Below are 21,512 nucleotides of genomic sequence, written 5' to 3' on the forward strand. Positions count from 1 at the left end.
GTCATGTATACTTATTGTGTATCTAATTTATATTTAAATATATTTAACATCTACTGTCATCCTGCCATCTGGGGGAGGGGGTGGGGGGGTAAGAGGTGAAAAATTGGAACAAGAGGTTTGGCAATTGTTAATGCTGTAAAGTTACCCATGCATATAACCTGTAAATAAAAATTAACTATTAAATAAAAACATTTTTTAAAATTAAAAAAAAAAACCTTTGGTTCAGTTTTACCAGTAAAAATGAAAATAATGGCATCTGCCTCCTTGAGTTGTGTGAAGATCAAAGTACAATTGTAAAGTGCTCAGCACAGTGTGGGGCACATATAAATGTCAACTATTTAACCATCTCCTGACAAAATTTATGATATATATAATGTCGAATTTCAGAACATGGCCAATGTGGGAATTGTACTTGCGCTTCACTAAGGGTATTTGTAAGAAGGCTTTTATTCTTCTTCCCCCATCCCATCCCTTCCTTTGGACATGGGTGAGAAAAAAACTTATTCAATAAAACAAATGAGAATATTCTAGAAAGAGACAGCGTTCATTTGCACCCTTATCTCTCTCTTTTTTTAAAAAAAATTTTTTTTCTTTTCTTTTTCTTTCTTTCTTTTTTTTTTTTAATAACTTTTTATTGACAGAACCCATGCCAGGGTAATTTTTTTTTACAACATTATCCCTTGCACTCACTTCTGTTCCGATTTTTCCCCTCCCCCCTCCACCCCCTCCCTCCCTCCACCTCCTCCCCTCCCCCAGATAGCAAGCAGTCCTATACATGTTGAATGTGTCGTAGTATATTCTAGATACAATGTATGTGATTTGCACCCTTATCTCAACGGACGCACGATTACGAGAATGCCGGGCTGCTGTAGAGGAGGCTCTTCTGCGGGGTCATGGGGGTGCCCTCGTCCTTCTGGGCTTCCGTCCCTCCCTCTCTACGGGATGTAAGCACACGGGAGCCGCCTGATAAATACTTTATTATTTATATGTTTATTTATTTATCCTCTCTAGGAAGAGCGTCAAATCCCCGTTTCTCTGTAATCTCAGATCTTCCGCAGTGTGCCTGAGTAATCACTTTCTCCGTTTCCTCATCGGTAAAAGAAGAGAGCGCCGGATGGATCTCACAAATTACGGAAGAAGAGCGGCGGCGGCGGCAGGGAAAGACGCCCACTCTCCTTCAATCACTAGGCAACGGCGTCCCGCGCAGCCGCGTCGCGGAGTGGAGGCCGCCCGCGTAGACGGGATCCGTCAGCACTTCCTGTCAGCTGCGGGGAAGAGTTTCCGGGTGACGCCCGAGAAACCGGTAGAGGACGGAATCCTAGAGCCGGAAGGAATCTTTAGAGGTCATGTTCGTCCAGCCCCCCATTTCCGGTTTTCTTTTTTGATTGGTGAGGAGGCTGAAAATTAAAAGAGCGCCTCAAGCGAGCAGATATATGAGGTGGATTTGGAACTTTGACGCTCCTTGCCCCTCGCTGCCCTTGAGGACTCGCCGACGCGTCTCGGGGCCCCGAACTGGGGAGGACACGAAGGTAAGAGCCCGCCCCTGGGCTCGCTCGCTCCGTCCGCTTGGTGTTGTAGGCTTGTGTATTGTGTACTCGTGTATGTGGAGCGTACACCCTTAGAATGGACAGCACAAACCCATATAAATGTGGGAAGTATCAGCCTTTTCTCCTTTTTCTCCTCCTTTTCCCCCATCAGTCTCTTCCTACCTTTCTATTTCTCGTCCCTGCCTTTTTAACGTACGAAGACCTCCCTTAGTAGTCTGTTGACTGTTTTCACAGCGCCAGGACGCTGGGATGGAGAGACCTACGAAGGCCCGTTGGAGAAGAGCGTGGGAGAGCCTAGTCCCTTTTCCAAAAGTCCTCGCTGAAGAAAGTGCCGCGGCAACTGACTCGAGCCCTTCCTATGAGAAGAGCCTACCCCCTCACATTAAAGGCCCACTTTACCCAGAGTCAGGATGGGACCGCCTGAAGGAGCTCTTTGTCAGAGAGTAAATATCATAATCAATGGTTACGTTAGTAATAATGCATGTTTATTGGGGAAGTTGAAGAATAGAGTTTAGCCCAAGTACAATCTATCTATCATAGGCCTGAAGTTGAACTTTGAGATTCTAGTCTTTTTCTTTTTTTTTTTTTTTTTTAAATTTAATAGCCTTTTATTTACAGGATATATACATGGGTAACTTTACAGCATTAACAATTGCCAAACCTCTTGTTCCAATTTTTCACCTCTTACCCCCCCCCACCCCCTCCCCTAGATGGCAGGATGACCATTAGATGTTAAATATGTTAAAATATAACTTAGATACATAATAAGTATACATGTCTAGTCTTTTTCTTACTCCCACTTATCCCTTATTAAACTTTATCCTTAATGCTTAAAATTTATCCTTAATGATTTAAGGATAAATTTATCCTTAATGATTTCATTTTGAAATATATAAATGAATATAAAATACATATTCATTTTAAAATATTTAAAATAGCTTGTAAGTCTGTAATTATCTGAAAAGCCTATCACATTTTCTAGTGGTAACATCCAGGTATGGTTAATAGCTTTGTTAAGAATAAAAGACTTCACAGCCCTGAAGTCAGGAGAGTTCAAATATGGCCTCAGGCACTTAACACTTCCTGGCTGTGTGACCCTGGGCAAGTCACTTAACCCCAATTGCCTCAGCAAAAAAAAAAAAAAAAAAAAAAAAAGACTTCAGTTCACAATTCCTTTAATTGATTTACCTGAAGTTGTCTGACCCAGGAAACTAAAATAGTTTCAGAGGAAGAGATCCTAGAGATAATCTAGTTCAACCCCTTCATTATCAGATGATAAGAAAGAAACCCAAAATTGTCATTTCCTCAGGTTTTATTATTCCGGCCTCCTCTTGTCAGAATTATGGTTGCTCGTCTGTGATTTAGCCCAGTTGAACTTTAAAGTGCCTTAATTCTTAATAGTAGTAGTAGTTAACATAATGGCCAGAATGCTGAATTTGGAATCAAAAAGTCCTAAATTAATATTTTAACTCTGCTTTATGGAGACTTTGACTCTTGAGATGAAGATGGAGAGTTCCATTTTGTGAATAAGGAGCCCCAAAGGATGGAGGAGTGTGAGGAGATTAAGGGATAGTAGAGGAGACCTTCCAGCATAGATTGGATGGCCATTTAGGGATGTTGTAGAGCAGTTGAGCACAAAGGGATAATAGACCTGTTGGTATCTGAAATATTTTCCAGCTCAGATTCTACGAGTCTTTGGCCACATGAATTTGGGCATATTCTTGTTTGTTTCTTAAATTTGTCTTTTTAAAATTAAAATTGGATTATATAGTATTAACAATCTTTTCTACTTCTAGATCCTAAGATTCTTCTTGTCTTTAATTGGAAGATATTCTTGATTTTTAAAATGAGAATTCCTTAGTATTAGTGTCTATAGAATATATATTCTGAGGTGGAGTTAAAGTAGAAATTTTCATTAATATTGATAACTCTTAAGTGAGCTGGTGTAGTGAAGAATTGAAACTTCCTTTGTCTTTTTGTTGATGTTTCAGTGAACATTTTTGATTTTTAAAATGAGAATTCCTTAGTATTAGTGTCTATAGAATATATATTCTGAGGTGGAGTTAAAGTAGAAATTTTCATTAATATTGATAACTCTTAAGTGAGCTGGTGTGAAGAATTGAAACTTACTTTGTCTTTTTGTTGATGTTTCAGTGAACATTTTTGATTTTTAAAATGAGAATTCCTTAGTATTAGTGTCTATAGAATATATATTCTGAGGTGGAGTTAAAGTAGAAATTTTCATTAATATTGATAACTCTTAAGTGAGCTGGTGTAGTGAAGAATTGAAACTTCCTTTGTCTTTTTGTTGATGTTTCAGTGAACATTTTTGATTTTTAAAATGAGAATTCCTTAGTATTAGTGTCTATAGAATATATATTCTGAGGTGGAGTTAAAGTAGAAATTTTCATTAATATTGATAACTCTTAAGTGAGCTGGTGTGAAGAATTGAAACTTACTTTGGTTTTTTGTTGATGTTTCAGTGAACACCTGCCAGTTCCACAGGAAATTGAATATATTTACAAAGCAGCAGCTTCAGGAGCAGTTGTTGGCTGGATATATGGTGGCATACCTGCTTTTCGTCATGCCAAACAACGTTATATTTCTCAGAGCCATGCAGAGATTTATTCTAGCCAGTTTGATGCTATGGTATGTATATATTTTTAAAAGAAGCATGATAAGATTTGGTTGCTAACCAGTTTTGAAAATTATATTACTAAATGATGTTCTGTCAGGATGTTATGACTAGAAATATTTAGTCCAACTAAATATTGTACTGATGTGTGGGAGGAAAGTTGAATTGACGAGGTTAGGAAAAGGAAAAATCCATATTTACCTGTTAAATTAACACCAAAAAGTACAGATGTACATAAGTGTAAACATTTGAACAGAGTTGATTAGTCTTTTTTCTTTCTCTCTAGACGCCTCATTCATTCTTAGTTTCTCTTTTTGCTTATATTATATTCTCTGCCTGTAATTTCTTTATGATTCTCCTCCATTTATCTAAATTCTGCCTTTCTTTCAATCCCCAGGAGTTTTATTCTTTCATGAAACCTTCCCTGAATATTCCAGACCATATTAATCTCTTTTTCTGATTTCTCATAATATTTTAGGTTCTACCATGTAAAACAGTACTTAATATCTTCCTGTTTTCTTATATATATGTCATTTCCCCAACAAGAATTCCTTGAAGGCAGAAACCATATCTTATGCTTTTGTATTTCACATATAGGTACTCACTAAATAGTTATGATTAATGTCAACATTTCCCAATTTTCCTTCTACTGTTTGATAGAATGTCAGTTTCATAATTAGTCCATAAATAATAGGTCCATAATCAGTTTATCTCTTGTGTTTAGATGTCGAGTGTATTTAACAATATATTATAACAAAATATGAGACTTTATTAAAATATGTACTGTCCTATCATAATCATGTATAGCATAGTTATATTGTTAATTTTTAGAATTTGTGGCAGAGGAAAACCCAGTTCACTTAGTTAAGGTAATGATTCTACCTCTTTTTAATATATCTTACATATATATCCATAGGAGTACCTCCCATCTGACTCACTCTTCTACACATAATTCTGCCATATCAGACAGCTAATCAAACTTCCCTCCATTTCAGCAATCTGCCCATAGAGCTGCCATCCGAGGATTTATCCGGTATGGCTGGAGATGGGGTTGGAGAACAGCCGTCTTTGTGACTATATTTAAGTAAGCTCTCTTTGAATACTGGTGAGAACAAAGAACACTTTCAGTAAGGCATTTTATTACTTTATATTTTAAAAAACTGACTTAAGGACTGCATCTTTCCAAATTCATAACTGCTATCTCTCTTCAAAGAGGAAAAAAGTATCTATCCCTTTCTCAGAGAAACAGGAATGGATACTTTTTATTTCTTGCATTTCCTTAAGGGCTAACTGCTTTTTAGTGTTGTTATTCTTTATGTTATTTTGGTCTTTGTGTGTATCCTTTTGGTTTTGTTTTCTTCATTTTATACCAGTCTCATTTTTAAAAAAATTCCTCATTTGCATTTTTATGATATAATACAATGACGTCATATTCATATTCCACAATTTTTTTGTGTGATTTAATAATGATTTTTTTTACAAGATGCCAACTTTTAATATTGACCAGGAATTTGTGTTTAATTTTACAGTGTTAATTATCATCCTTTTTGACAAAATAAAACATGTTACATATGGAAAGACTCACCAAAACTGAGACTTTCCATTATCTCTGCCTGAGGTTTTTTCTTTGGGACATCATGCAGTTCAGTTCTCCCACAGAGCATTGGGTACTTCTTTTTAACATAGTACTACTTGTGATTTTCTTGCCTATTTGAACTCCTCCATTAATTTATTTGAATGTGGAATGATCCACTTCAACATCTATGAATATTTTTAGATTGTTGCATCTTTCTTCTTTTTCTTCCATTTCATCATTATCTTTTTGGTGAGCTTTAATTTTATTTTGAGATTTATTCTTTCTTGAATTTATATTAATTTTGAGAGCTGTTGTGAGAAACTTGATTTCTTATAGCCTTTCACTCTGCTATCTTCTAACAATATGTCTTTAAAAGTATTAGGCAGCAATGCAAATGTGGCCTTTGGCATATCTTAATTGTATTTTTCCTATCTGCATTAACATTTGAAATAATATGGTCCTGTGGGCTTCCTGTAAAAAGGAAGCTGAATAATCTTCCCTAAGGGGTGGAATATGATGTCAGTGGGGGTCTCTGCCAAGTGTCCAGTAGGACGATGGTGTCTGTTACTGTATGGTGAGCAGATTTTGAGGAATGGTGACAGAAGTGAAATGCAGGCATTCCAACCATGACATGGGTATTCTTCAGAGGCTGAGGTAGGGTTGGCAGACATGATGGAGCTCATCCCGTATCACTCATATGCACTTTATAGCATTAGAATTAAATGTAGAATTTGAGAACATACTTTCCTAAGTGTATCTATCAATCCTTTACTTACATACAGCATGAAATGCTAATTTGGTCAAAAGGTGTTTTATCTAAGAATATGATTGTTTTGACAATGAACAGTAGTCTCCAATTGATACATTTTTAATACTCATATAATGTGTATGATAGTTATAATTCCTTCATAATAAATGATCCTTCACAGATTTGGATATTCAGATTCCCCCACCCCATCTCCAAATGTGTATTTTTTGGTGTCATTATTTAAATTATGCATGAGTGGCATTTGCCAGTTTCATGTTTTACAAACAAGACTATAATTTTTTAATCAATAACTAAAATAATATTTCACAGAAATCATGCCATTTTGTGCATGAGTTGAGAGAAAGCAAGTGCACAAGAGTGTTTATGTGATGATGTTTTATTTTACCAGTTATTTAATAAAGTAAGATAATGAAAATGTTACTGATTTTACCTGGCTTCCATCACAGTAAGCTGAATAGAATGTCCCAAGGGACATATTCCACAATTTGTCCAGCTATTCTTTGATTGTCAGCACTTACTTTGTTTTTAGTTATTTGCTACCACAAAGAGTGCCACTAGGAATATTTTGTTAAAGGACCTTTCTTTCTGACATTTATCTCTTTGTGATATGTATCCAATATTGGGGTCAATACTTATAAATAATTTAATGACTTTTCCCCTAGGATTCCAAGTTTTCCAGAATGTTTGAACCAGTTCCCAGCATTATCAACTAAGTGTTAGTGGGATGAATATATCTTTGTGACTTTTTTTTTTCCCCTAAAGTGTCTTTTATCTCTCTTACTTGATTTTCAAAGCCTTTTTGGAGCTCTCCATGGCCTGAGACCATTCCTTACTTTTCTTGGAGGTTTTGGATGTAGGAGTTTTGATTTCATTATCTCCTGAGTGTATGTTTTGATTTTCCTTGTTGTGACTTATATAAGTATGGTGCTTATTTCTTAGTAAAGTATGTTTGATTGTCTTTGTAGAGTGTGTTGTCCTCAGCACCAGAATATATGGATTTTTTACTAATGTGGTTTAAAGATTCTAAATGGAAAGGGAGGAAGCAATCTGGATGTAGTTTAATTTCTTCATTTTCAACCTCTAAGTTAGCTCATTGTAAAGAGACTTGGCAAGCTGAAGAGTAGTCAACAGTCAGAGCTTTATTTTACAAAGTCCTCATTGTAAGGCTCAGGATTCATAGAGATTCTGAAGCAGAATAAAGAAGTAACAAAGATCTGGAGTAGGGTTAATGAATGAAAATGCTAGCCTACTCCTTTTGTTAAAAATATTATCAAGAAGTAACTGGGTTGAGGAGCTTTATGGTCATGATATTGGGAGAAAACTGTCAGTATGCTCAAAAACATAATTTTTCTTGCTTTTTTTTTTTTTTTTTTTCCCAATCTCTTTAGCACAGTGAGTGTTGGTCTGAATGTATACCGAAATAAAAATGCCATGAGCCATTTTGTTGTTGCCGGAGGTAAGTGGTTTTTAAAATTTTTAAAAACATTTATCATTGTATGCAAATGGCTTAATGGTTAGTAAAAGGCATTGAAAGTTCTAGGCCTTCTGCATCAATTCATCTTTTGACTAGGTATATTATTTTGAAATTCTGCCTCAAAACTTTTATAATGTAAAAGGAGTTTGTGAAACTTGCTGCATGTAAGATGTTTTGATGGGAAAAAACTTAATTATTTGAACTAAAATTACATAGTTTACTAGAATAGAATTAATTGAAATGGGATTAGTAAAGCACAGTTACCACATACCATAATTTAGCATGTAGGAACAGCTTTGCTAGACAATATGTGGCATTAAGTCATTTTTTTGTTAGAGTGATCTACCTATATTTCAGTGGTGATGATTCTTACTGCCCATCAGAAGTTTTGGGTTCATGCTGATATCTTTTAGATTTGATATTGTTTATAGGAAGATATACTTATTAAGAATTTGAATAATTTGTCTGTAAATTATTAAAATTAGCAAATTCTCTAGCTTGTTTAATTATGAGAGATAATAGTTCTCATTTTTAGAAAGATAGTAAATGTCCTTGAAGGGCATTTATAAGCAGTTTTGTTCATTCAGCAAACATTTACTAAGTATCTTCTAGGCACTAAGCTAAGAATTATGTAGGAAACTAAAATCTTGAGAAAGAAAGCTTGACCTCAAAATACTTATGATTTAATGTGGGAAATACTACATTTGTCTTTATGGTTATTTTTGTAAATGAACTAAAATGCCACCAAATGAGCATATGGAAAGAGCTGTTGAAATTTAGAGAAGAGATAAGAGAACCTCCATCAGATTTCTTGGAAGAGGCTGGGAGTATTTGAACTGGGCCTAAGAGATTGGGGAGGGTATTAACAAGTTAAGGAGAGAGGGGCACTTAAAGCAAAGAGCTTAAGACCCAGAGAAGAAAGTGAAAAGATCTGTGGAGAACTTATGGTTTAATTAGGCAGACAATATATATAATATAAAGTAATTAAATTGAATAAATGAATGAATGAAAAAGCATTTATAAACAGGTATGTTTTCTGAACTGTGCTAAGTTCTGAGGATTCAAAGATTAAAAAAAATCTTTTTAAGAGACAATTCTTGCCCTCAAATAGATTACTATATTCTGCTTCAGGAGGTAACAGATACATATGTAGAAACATAGAAGATCATTTTTGGAGGAGAGTAAGGCAGTAGTATAGTAGCTGGGGGATGGGGTAGGGAGTATTAGGAAAGACTTCATGTAGAAAGTAGCAATTGAACTGAGGCTTGAAGGAGAACAGGGTTTCTGAATGGTGGAGGTAACTAGGGAATATGTTCTGGATATGGAGGATAGCCCCTGCAAAGAAGGAGGTGGGAGATGAAGTGATATATTTGAGCTACAGTAAGACAGCCATTTTGCCAAACTGTAGTGTGCAAAGTTCTTTGTCTACAAAAAAGACACAAAACCGTTCCTTGGCTGTGGGAGTTCATATTCTAATAGAGGAGACATCATGCAAAGAATTGTACATATAAGAGATATATATATATATATATATATATAGTATGAATGGAAGGTAATTCCAAAAGGGAAGGTGCTAACAGTAGTATAGGAAAGGCCTCCTATAGAAGGTAGGATTTTAACTGAATCTTGAAGGAAGCCCAGAAAACTAAGGCAGAGGTGAGGAGAGATAACATCTGAGAGGCAAGGGAGAATTTCAGTGAAAAGGTACAGTCTGGAAATGAGAGTGTCGGCTGTGAAGAACAAGAAGGCCATTGTTGCTTTATTATAGAATGTGTGAAAGGCATATAGTAGAGAAGATTTGAAAGAGAGGAAGGGGCCAGGTTTCAAAGGGATCTAAAAGCCAAATAGAGGATTTTGTATTTGATCCTGGGATAATATTTGGAAGATACTGGAGTTTCTTAAAGGGTGGTATGTGACATGGTCATATTTGCACTCTAGAAAATCACTTTGGCAATTAAGTGGAGGATGGATTGGAGTCTGAAGAGATTTGAGGTAAGAAGTCCTATAAGAAGGCTTTTGCAGTAGTCCAAGGGAGAAGTAATGAGAATTGTACTAGGATGGCAGCTATAAGAATGGAGAGAAAGGTACATATACAAAAGACATTGTGAAAGGAGAATCTCAAGATTGAATTGAATATTCTTCAGATGATAGTCTGACAGCAAGTCATAAAATGCTACAGTCTCTGAAGATTTAAGTTTCGGGGTCACTCAAAAGTCAATGGAGGGCATGAACAGCCTGCAGCATATTACTAATAAAGAACTGTGGCAAAGAAGTTGCTTAATGGATATCTTCAGAGAGCTGTAAGACTGTAAAAAGACATAGAGCAGTCATGTATTGAGAGTGGATAATTGGTAGCCAGTAGCTAGCATGCTTCTTTGGCATTCTGAAGATGTCAGGAGATCTAAAGGAATGTCTATGACATTTTAGACAGTCTCATGGAAAGAGATTACATGAGTACCTGGACAGTCATCTGGGAAAAGAGGCAAGCATTAATAAGCCTCTTCTAAGATACCAATGACATAAAAACCATAATGAAAGTCTCTGCCCTCAAGGAACTTATAATCTAATGAGACTATGCACATATGTAGGTGTGTACAAAACACATACATGTACAACAGATCTAGGGGTAACCTTGGGAAGGAAGATACTGTCCACTGTGGGGACTGGCCAGGAGAAGCCTCCTGCAGAAGATCTTTGAAGTTAACTAGAGGCAGAAGTGAGGGGGTGGGGGGCAGATGCCTTCTAGGAATACAGGGACAACCAGGACAGAGTGCAGAGGTGGGATGAGAGTGTTGTGAATCAGCAGCAGCAAGAAGGACTGTTTGACTGGACTGTAGAGTGCCCAGAAGGGATAAGGCTAGAAAGAAAGGTAAGATGGGGCCAAGTTGTGAAGAGGTTTAAAAACGCCAAACAAAGGAATCTGTATCTGGTCTGAGAGGTAGACATGAGAGTTTATAAGTTAGGAGTGACATGGTCAGGCCTGCACTTTAGAGAAATCACTTTGGTAGTCGAGTGGAGGATAAATTGGAGTAGGGAGAGTCTTGAGGCACCGAGACCAATTAGGAGACTATTACAATTGTCCATATGAGAGGTGATGAGACCCTGAAGTGCAGTGGTGAATGGGTGATGGTCTGCATCTTTGGAGATGTTATCAACACTTATGAGATCACAGATTCTTCTATCTGGTTTTGGCTAGTCTAGCACACTGATTTTTGGGGCAGGATGGCATAGGGGTTGGAATGCTGCACATAGGAAGGTCTGAGTTCAGGTACATTTGGACCCTGGAGGTAGTATCTGGGTCCTCTAATTTCAAGACCTCAGGCTTTTTTAGGGAGTTATGTATACCAGTGAAATCACAAATCTAATCTCTATCCTTTCATTTAATTTCAGCACATAGAAATCAAATTGCCTTTTTTGTGATTTGTTTCTGAACTTTCTTTAAATGTTTTCTTGATGCTCCTTTAAAAAAAAAAACAACTTGGTATTCATTAAATTATCTTTCATTCTCCCAATGCAAACCCTTCTTTAAAACAAATAAATAGAGTCAAGCACAACAAATCACTTTGTTGTTGATCATTTCTAAAAATATGTCTCATTCTGCTCCATCAGCTCTCTTTGAAGAGGCAATCTCCCCTTGTATTTTCCTGTCATTTTCTTATTCAACATCTTGACCACATTGAGTATCTTGTGGTAATTTCATTCTTACTTCGGGAGGTTAGTTGTTACTAAGTATTATTTCCAGTTGGAGATTTCTTTTCAATTCCTTTTACCCATAGTATTTTTTTCATGGTATAAGGCATGCCTTTTTGTTGTTGTTGTTGTTGTTGTTTTTCATTTGCCAACACCAGTCTGTCCCTGTCAACTTCCCCTTGTGACAAAACAACTAAGCATAGCTACAGACATGATGACTGCATCTAGCAGGGTATGCAGCCTTTTTATACCCCCACCTCCACGGTAAAAAGGGACAGGCATGCCTTCATGTGTTCTGAAGCATCAAATTAGAAATAATAATTGTGCAGTATTCAGCTTCATCTTAGGTTTCTTTTTATTTATGTTTATTGTCATTATATATTGTTTTCCTGGATCTGCTTGTCTCATCCTGCATTACATCATAAATATCTTCCCATGTTTCTTTGAATTTTTTAGTCATTTCTTTTGTTTGTTTTTGCTTGTGTTTGTTTTTTTTTTTTTTTTTTTTTTTAACATTTATAACAGTGACAGTTGGCTTTTATTTTCATTATAAGCAAGAGAGTGCTGGACAAGGAGAAAGCGATAACTTGCAAAGATTAACAATAAAGCACTGTAACAATAGAAACTGAACAAATAAACAGAAAATGCTTATGACTAACCAGGCAAAAAACTACCGTTTGCAAGGATTAGTATTCATTTGTCAAGTATCAGATTGTTGTTCCAGTCGTGTCTGTCTCTTTGTGACCTCTTTTGGGGTTTTCTTAGTAAATATCCTGGAGTGCTTTGACATTTCCTTTTTTTTACAGATGAGGAAACTGAGGCAAACAGATTTAAGTGACTTGCCCACACAGCTGAGATCAGATTTAAATTCAGACTATGTCCAATAGTCTGATCTCTACTGCACCACTTAGCGGCAAAAGAGAAAAATAGAGAACTCAGCTCCATATATCTGACCTGTGAGGAAAATTGCTAATGGCACAGGTATTTGTGCAAGTACTGGGATGAATCTCAGAAACCATCTCATTCAGCAGATCTCTGAATGAGAATTCCTTCTATAATATATCTGACTAGTGGTCTTTTAGCTCGTGTATGATGATTTCCTATGAGGGTTCTAGATTTAAAACAAAAAGCAAGGGGAGTGAGAGCTAATAGTTAAATGGTCATTGCTGAATTTTAGATGTGAGCAGTTATATCTTAGAAATCGGAAAATGCCACAAATACAGGCTTGTTTTCTTGTTTTGTTGATTGCTTAGATTTTAAAAAGCAATGCAGAAAATGTTTTTGATGCAGATTAGGTTTAAAAGTATATGTATAGGATAGAGCATCAGCCCTGAAGTCAGGGGGACCTGAGTTCAAATCTGCCCTCAGACACTTAAGACTTCCTACCTGTGTGACCCTGGGCAAGTCACTTAACTCCAATTGCCTCAGGGGAAAAAAAAGGTATGTATGTACATTTCCCTTCCTTCCCCCTACCAGCAGGGTGAGACTAGAAGGAACTTTGGAATTTACAGTCATTACTTCTTATGTTGTAATAATAATGGTAGAGGTTGTATTTGAACTCACATTCTGTTGATGTCTAATTCAGCTTTCTGTCATACCAAAGTGCCTCTCAAAGTGACCAGGTTCTAGTTCTGGTTAGGTTTTGCTTCAAACCTGCCACTAACTAGTTTTGTAGCCTTAATCAGACCATTTAACTCTGGCTCTCATTGTCCTCATCTCTAAAGTAAGGGGATTTGAATAAATGATCTCTAGTTCTAACATCTAAGTTTTTTGCTGTCAACAGTTTGGGCTGGAGAAAGGTGAGGATGCAATTAGAAATTTCTGGAGAAACTCTAGAAGGGGACGTCAGTGAACTTTCAAGGAGTTTTTTAAATGCTGATGCTATTCTTTAAAACTTATGTCTCCTTCTCCTTGATAAAAACATTTCATAAGCAAGGCTTTTAAATTATCAATCACAGAATAACAATGGTTTTTGAAGGCAGAGGTTACAAAAATGAAATGATAAGGGTGGGAATAAGAGAAAGAATTTTTTCCCTTGAGTTACTTCAGTAAGAATTATAGAAAAAAAAAAAGTAGCAAGCAAAACATTTAAGAATTTATACATGTGAGAAATTTGCCCATGGTAGAGTTAGCTGAGTTATGGTCAAAGATAGAGGAAAAACAAATTTTTCTTTTAATAATCCTTTGAGGTCGTAGGGCATGTATTAATGTTTTCATTTTGGAGAAAAGGAAATTGAAACTCAGTAATGTTTATTTACTTGCCCCTGTTCACATGTGTAGTAAATGATGAAGTTGGGACTCAGTCAAGTAATGATATTTTTAAGATGGGAAAATTTCTTCATCTTTGGAGACAGAAAGGGGAAAACCAGTTAGATAGAAAGAGGTTAAAGATGCTAGAGAATGAAGAATGGAAGCAAGATCATGCAGGAAGTGGGAAGGGATGGTACTTAGAGAACAAGTGAAACTGTTGTGAGAAAAAGACTTGTGAGAAAAAGAAAAGAGCCCTTTTGAATAGGCAAGAAAACACAAAAAGATCAATGGAGAGATAACAAAGATACTGGAACTGTAGCTTATAGAGTATTGACCAAAAAACACAACAGAATTTCTGTGCCCATTTTAGCAGAAGAAAAACTGTATGGGGAAAAAAAAAAGTACGAAAGGACTGAGACTTTTAGTTCCAATGTTTAATTTAAAAATCTGCCTTTTCTGTTTTTTAATAGCTGCTACAGGAAGTCTTTTCAGAATGCATTTGGGTTTGACTAGTCTGGTGGCTGGTGGTTTATTTGGAGCCATTCTGGGGTATGTTTTACATGATTTGTGTCCAAATTAGCATAATTTTAATTAATGCCTCTGATTATGATATATTCCCCAAGATAAAATTTAATCTTTGTAGGGTTAGAAGATCATGACTCTTAGAATGACAGGGTCCTTCTGTCACTTTTAAAATATTCTATGTCTAATCATACAATAATAATCCAGTGCTGATTCAAACCTTTTTTTCTACCACTACTTTTTCTCTAGACAGACCTCAGTAGAAATGAATCTTTTTTAAATACCACTGGTTATTCCAAACATATAGAAACAGAATTTGAACTAAGTGGTTTGTAGTTAAGGATAGGAAAAGAAATTTAAGTTACAGTTTTGTGTTTTTGTTTTTGTTTTGAAGTATTATAGCTACCTTAAAAGGGAAAATATTTAAATGTGTGACAAAAGCCACTTTAAACAGATTCTGTTAAATTCAGGGAAAAAACATTTCCCTATTCAAGCAACCTTTGGTCAGATTTTCTTCACTAATATAATAGCTGTCTGTTTAGATGAAATAAGACTATGGAGATATAAACAAGCGCCAGTTTATTGGAGCAACCTAGGGGTATTTGCAAAAATATTTGAAGACTCCTAAAGGGAGCTTTAAATGCAAAAGCATTATCAGAATCTCCTTTCAGTGTGGTCATATGGAAAGAGTGATGGGTTTGGAATCAGAGAAGAACCTGGCTTTAAATTTCAGTTTATGCACTGACTGCCAGTATGCTCTTTGGCCAGTTCACTTAATTTATCTGTGTCTCAATTTTATCATCTTTAAAAATGATATTTAAATGAGATAACTTGGTAACACTTTTAGGTCTAACTCTGATGTTTCAGAGAACTAATATTTTATAACTTTAAAATGGTGGGTTTTGTTGATGTGATCTATGATGTGGGGTTTGGCACCAAATGATGGCAGGCACCAAAAGCTGGGGTTTGATCCTATGAAGAATTCACAATGGCCATTCTCTTTGCAAAAGGTAGATTTATTTAGGGGAAGAGATTACAGACAAAATGAAAGGATACAATAGATACCAGGAATGACAAATATGAAATAGAGTGGGAATTCATGTGAAAGACAAATCCTTCAGTGAAACTCACAATTACCCATTAGAAAGAGAGCACCCTATGAGGTTGGGGCATGTCCTTAGCTGGCAGAGTAAAAGGGACTTAGCACCCTAAAAGAGTTAGTTGGCTGTAAGGAGGACAAGTGGGGTTGAGAAACACAGTGGAGTTAGGGGAGATACCACGTGGCTTGGAAGGGGAAAGGGAAAGACACCACAAGGCACTTGAGGCAGAGAAGTGTGATGGACCGATCCAAGGAAGGCAGCAATGATGTCATGGGCTATAAGTTGTCTTATAGAGAGAATTTATTCTCAAGGAGTTGATATAACTTGGATTTCTGACTGGATTACTTAAGACCACAGAACTAAACTGATCTCAATTATCAGAGCCTGCCAGGAATAGTTATCTGTGAAAAAAGTTATCTGTGCCAGGGAATAATTTTTATCAATTTCTCTCCTAACCACATTGAAAACTTCATTGTGAAAGCCAACAAATTAAAATTGTTATGAACAGTATAGTCTAATTGTGTACTAACATTCTTGGGCATTTATAGATTAATAAAATCATAGTGTTTAGAATTGCACAGCACTTTAGAGTCATCTCATCCAGCCTCTGAAATAGTATACCTCCCTCAAAAAAACCACCTTTCTTTAGCATCCTTGACAGGTTCCTTTGAAATATTATAGCTACCTTATTGAAGGGAAAAGTATTTAAATGTGTGACAAAAGCCATTTTAAATAGAGATTGTTTAATAATTGTCAAAGATGAAAACTAACCAGTCAGATTCAGAAAAAAAAAAAATTTCTCTAGTCAAACCACCTTTAGTTAACATATATAGATTGCTTACTGTGGGACCAAAACACTTACAGGTATGGAAGATATTGAAAAGGAAAATAAATCACAGATCCTGATCTTGAGAAGCTTCTGGTTTATTTGAAACAATCAGCTATACAGAATCAATCAGTGCAAGGCAGTGTGATGAAGAGTTGACAACTGTCTCAATGTACAAGGAGTTCTGCTCATGAGTCTTTAAGGGTTACTTTAACTCTACCTTTGATGGATCCATTCATACCATCAACCTAAGGTTGTTAATAACTTTTCCTCAGAAATACATATTTTATAATTCTGGTTTATTTTTCTCCTGTGAGAATGAATCCTAGAGTCTTTTTCTAGGTGTGATGTTATATCTTTTACCAGTCAGGACATCTTCCCGATTTTCTCTTTGTTATTGCCTCTACATAGAGAACTGTTTCATTGTTGGTGTTTGTTTGTTTTTTTTTTTTTGACATTGATCTCAATTGTTCTGAGTACCAACTAAAGCTTTCCGTAGTGGAAGAGCAGGAGACATTTTCACCTTATCATTATTTAACTAATTGTGACTTAAGGCTCTATGTAGTATTTTGTGTGTTATGAAATTGCATTTTTTCTCTTCACTTGCTCTCCCCCAAAACTCCCACTTCACTGAACCTACCCAATTCACAGAAATAGTAAAACAAAGTAATAAGAAGCCATTATTATACTCTAAATAATTAAGCAAAACAACATAAAAAAGTGATTGTTAAATGTTGTTGTCTGTGTGCCTGTTTAGCTTTCTGAAGCAGTTATTCTGTCTTTTTAATCTCAGTGCTCCTTTTGGACTCATGTTCATGATCATACAGAAGTTTCAAGGGGAGACTGTTTGGGACAGAAAACAGAAGGAGCGAAAAGAGATCTACGAGTTCAAGCTGAGTGAGTGGTAAGTAAGCAAGGTGCCCCTGGGGCTCACTTCTCAGACCCGATGGGCTTGGCCTCATTGGGCTTCTTACCAGTCAGCTTTTTAATTTTACATATCATCTCATTCTAAAATATATTTAATAAAAAAAAATTTTTTTAATTTAAGTGACAAAAATTTAATTTAAATACATTTATCACATTTATTTTTGCTGTGAAAAATAATATAGCATGATGGATAGAGAGCTTTTTTCAGGAAGACCTGAGTTCAAGTCTCATCTCTTGTCATATACTAACTATATGTTTCGGCAAGTCTCCTTACTTCTCAGGGCCCCAAACAAGACTCCGGGACAGAGGAGGGCCCAACCTTCATGGTTAAAGGAAGTTTCTCACTAAGACTTCCCTACCCTCATAAAATCACAAACCTTATTAAAAGTAAATGAGTAAATATATACAATGCAAATAGAAGGTCAATGGAAAACATGATAGTCATTAATTTTTCTCTCTAATATGATGAGGTTCTTTATGTGTGTGAACCTTTGTTAGGAGAAACAAAAGCATGCTTGTTGTATTTGACTGATGTATTTTTCCTTTTCTTCTTTATATAAGAAGGGACATGTGAAAGGAACTGCATAGGCAAGGGGTGAACTTTACTTGAATTTCACATTTCACATATTTGTTAACATTCTAGAGCTTACATTTCTCAAGATGCTGAGAATCTCCTTCATTGTCACCTTGGAAAACTCAGAAAAAATTAAGATGTGTTATAAAGAGAAATATTTTTGCCAGCTCTTTTAAAAAGCCCAGTAAAATAATTTATTTTATTAAATCCTCTTGCAATAGAGATGAAAGCTCAGGAAAAGCCTTAAGGTCTGAAAAATACAGCTAGCTATTATATTTTAAACTATTGCATGTCAATAATAATCTTAGAATGATAAAGAATTTAGAAGGTAGATGTGGTTTCTGCTGAATGGATAGGAATAGGGAACTGGAATTATATAGTTCTATGGCCCTATAGCTACAATAAGAAGCTGTTTAAAGAAGTGAATTTTAAGAAAGTTTGAAGAAGAAGAAAAAAATGTATGGAAAATACACTGGATTTGGTTTAGAATTTTGATTCTAACTCTTAACTACCTATATAACCCTGAGTAAGAAACCCCTTAAACCTCTCTGGCTTATAGTTTGGGAATAATAATACTTTTACTACTTATTTTACAGGGCTTTTTTAAGGAAAATGCTTTGAAAAAGGTGAATTTATAAACACAAATTGATAGTATCACAGATTTAGAAAAACACAAAAAAAGTAAAATATTCTCTAACTTTTTCTTTTTTGCTTTATTTAAGATCATTAAAAATGATTTGTTGAGAAAATGATCAAAAACTTTGGAAATAGAGTATGAACAGAATAAAATGCACGTGACTAGTGGAGTAATTTGAACAGAACATTAATTTGAATTGGCAGTAAAGTACCACAACAGAGAGTATTGAGAGGGTATTCTCAAGGCAAATTGTAGAAAGATTAGTTGAGATGAGAATGAAATGATGAAAAACAATGCAGAATTAATACTTGTTACTGAGCAGAGTACTGAAGAGATGGAAAAATAACAGGAAAACCAATTAGAGGTGCTAAGAAATCAGTATCAGTAATCCCAGAACTCAACAGATGGAGTCTGGGTACAAGAAGAATAATTCAGGGCCTTTCCGTTGGTTTTTTTGTTTGTTAGTTTTTTGAATTATATTGAGGAAAAGAAGATGAACCAAAAAGATAAGGACTACTTGGTTACAACCATACACTTAAAAAAGATATAAGCAAATATATTTATAATATATGATATATGTATAATATAGAAAACACTAATATTAGGTATAAGGATATAAAAACTATTTTGTCATATGTTACACAGAAAAGATTATCACTTGGCATATATAAGCAAATGTATATGTTTATATTGTTCAGAAAAGAATATTAGCTGTAAAGATATATAATGTAATTATATTATTGTTATGTATGCATATTAAACACAGAAAAGAAACATTAAGTCATATTTCTTAGGGTTGGTGTTATGTACATCAAAAGCAAAAATTTTAGTTCTACAGTACTTTTAGATCTGAATATAATCTGTTTCTGTGGACAATATTAATATTTTTCTTTCAGAACTAATTTACAGTTGCTGGTGTCAATGAGCTGCAATAATTTTTTAGTAATAAGAAGTTTGAGGGCATATTTTAAAGTAACAGTTTTAGGAAATATATAACATTTTTGAGAAAAATTTTTTTTTTATTTTTAACTTTTGTTTTTATATCAAAAACATTTTCCAGTGTATCCTCTCTCTCCTCCCTTTCCCAGAGAGCCAAGAATAAAAAAGAGGGGAAACAGGTCAGGAAAAAACTATCTGCTATGCTTTAAAAAAGTCTTATATTACATTCAGAGTTCTATATAACCATAGTTCCCTGTCTTTACAAGAAAATGTATTGGTGGGATATAGACATATCTTCCCATATGTTCTTTGGTAACCAAGCTTAGTCATACTTTAGCAGCATTTAGTTTCAATTATTTTGTCATTGTACAGCTATACAACTGCAAGTGATTAAGAATATTTCTTATTTCTGTTTTCTCTGCTAAGAATAGCAATTCTGAAATGGACTGAACAAAAAAACAAAAAATCATTGACCTGCTATTAAAGGGTTCATATGAAGCTGTTTGACAGAGGACCAGTACCTGAACAGCAGCTCTCTGGGACCAGCAAATAGCAATACTTGCTCACTAGACAAATTTCAGTCGATAGTTCCTTTTGTCTTTATAATAAGAACCAGAAGCCAGGGTTTTGTTGTTGTTGTTGTTGTTGTTGTTATGATGTGAAGGAGGATTGTATCTGATCTGTTTCCTTTTGTTGCAGGAAGGCCAGGCTACGTGTTACTGATGCTGTCACTGAAGAGTTTCAGCGTAACTTAGGGGAAAATCAATCAGAAATAGACGTGGAAAGAATTGAAGAGCTGTTAAATCTTCCTAGAAACCCTTCTTTAACAACAGATAGTAAAGATAGGGACTAGTTTGATTCTAGATATAGGAGATATTTAATGAGATTTTTTTTTTTTTTTTTTAAGAAAGCTGGATGAACCCCTGGCCATGCCCCTAAAGTTTTAATCATGAGTGGTGTTGTATTATTACATAAAGTAAACAGTGTTGGGCGGACTCATCAAAAGTTTGGCTGCTGGAGATGCTATCTGTTTATGTTTTTGTTTTCCCTAAATTTGAGTTTATTTACATAGTATTTTTTCTTTATATGTGAGAAAATGTTTCCCATAAGACTTCCTTGGGTAGTAGTAGAGTTTTATGTCTTTGTCACTAATGCCATTCTTTTTTGTTTTGTTTTGGTTTTTGTTTTTGCTGAGGTAATTGGGGTTAAGTGAGTTGTCCAGAGTTACACAGCTAGGAAATGTTAAATGTCTGAGATCACATTTGAACTCGGGTCCTCCTGACTTCAGGGCTGGTGCTCTATCCAGTGCACCACTTAGCTGCCCCTAATACCATTCTTCTAAAAGGAGAGGATGAGAAGAAGGCACCAAAAGAAGAAAACAAGTAGGCCAAAAGCATGTGGGAAGTCATTGTGCTGTCAATTACTTTAAAACTAGTACAATTTGAATATATATTTTTTTAAATTAAAAAATGGGTTTACTTCAATATATGGTTGTCTAATGTGCATTTTATGTAACTAATTTAAGCTATAAAGTTAATATGATATTTTAAGAATGTGAAAGTTTAATAAAAGGTACCACTAAGTAACATCAACTATAAGTTAATACATTTAATAAACATTAAACCTATTATGTACAAAGTACTGTGCTAGGTGCTAGGGATACAAAGATAAAAATAACTTCTGCCCAAGGAATTGCAAAGAGATAACATGTGCACAAGTATGTTTAGTACAATAAAAATTGAAGGGTGGAGAGATATTAGGAGAGACTTTTTAGGCTGTAAGAGAGACAATTCTTTTGACTGGAATACAGGGTTCATTTAAGAGAGTAGTATGAAATACACTTGGGAAGCAGATGACTACCAGATTGTGGGGGGTCTTAAATTTAAAAAAAAAAAAATTTATTAAGTACTTCATTGGTTCCAGTAACTAAGCCAAACTCTGGGTATACAAATACAAAACTAAGAATTCCTTGCTTCAAAAAACTTACTAATTCTAATAGGAGAAGACACACACATAGGGGACTAGTGGCTAGGGAAGAGTGTTTTT

The 21,512-nt window shown here is 35.2% G+C and overlaps 1 protein-coding gene across 1 annotated transcript; it reads left to right on the forward strand.

The window, feature by feature from the left end:
* Positions 1–1,328: 1,328 nt before the first annotated feature.
* Positions 1,329–20,952, forward strand: TIMMDC1 (translocase of inner mitochondrial membrane domain containing 1). Its single transcript, XM_012544529.3, has 8 exons — positions 1,329–1,529; positions 1,782–1,990; positions 4,031–4,196; positions 5,178–5,266; positions 7,916–7,983; positions 14,412–14,490; positions 17,183–17,293; positions 20,166–20,952. Exons 1-8 carry the CDS (start codon positions 1,434–1,436, stop codon positions 20,317–20,319), a joined length of 972 nt encoding a protein of 323 aa, XP_012399983.1. The 5' UTR covers positions 1,329–1,433; the 3' UTR covers positions 20,320–20,952.
* Positions 20,953–21,512: the final 560 nt, after the last annotated feature.

This window comes from Sarcophilus harrisii, chromosome 3 (genome assembly GCF_902635505.1).
Source record: "Sarcophilus harrisii chromosome 3, mSarHar1.11, whole genome shotgun sequence".
Taxonomy (NCBI): Eukaryota; Metazoa; Chordata; class Mammalia; order Dasyuromorphia; family Dasyuridae; genus Sarcophilus; species Sarcophilus harrisii.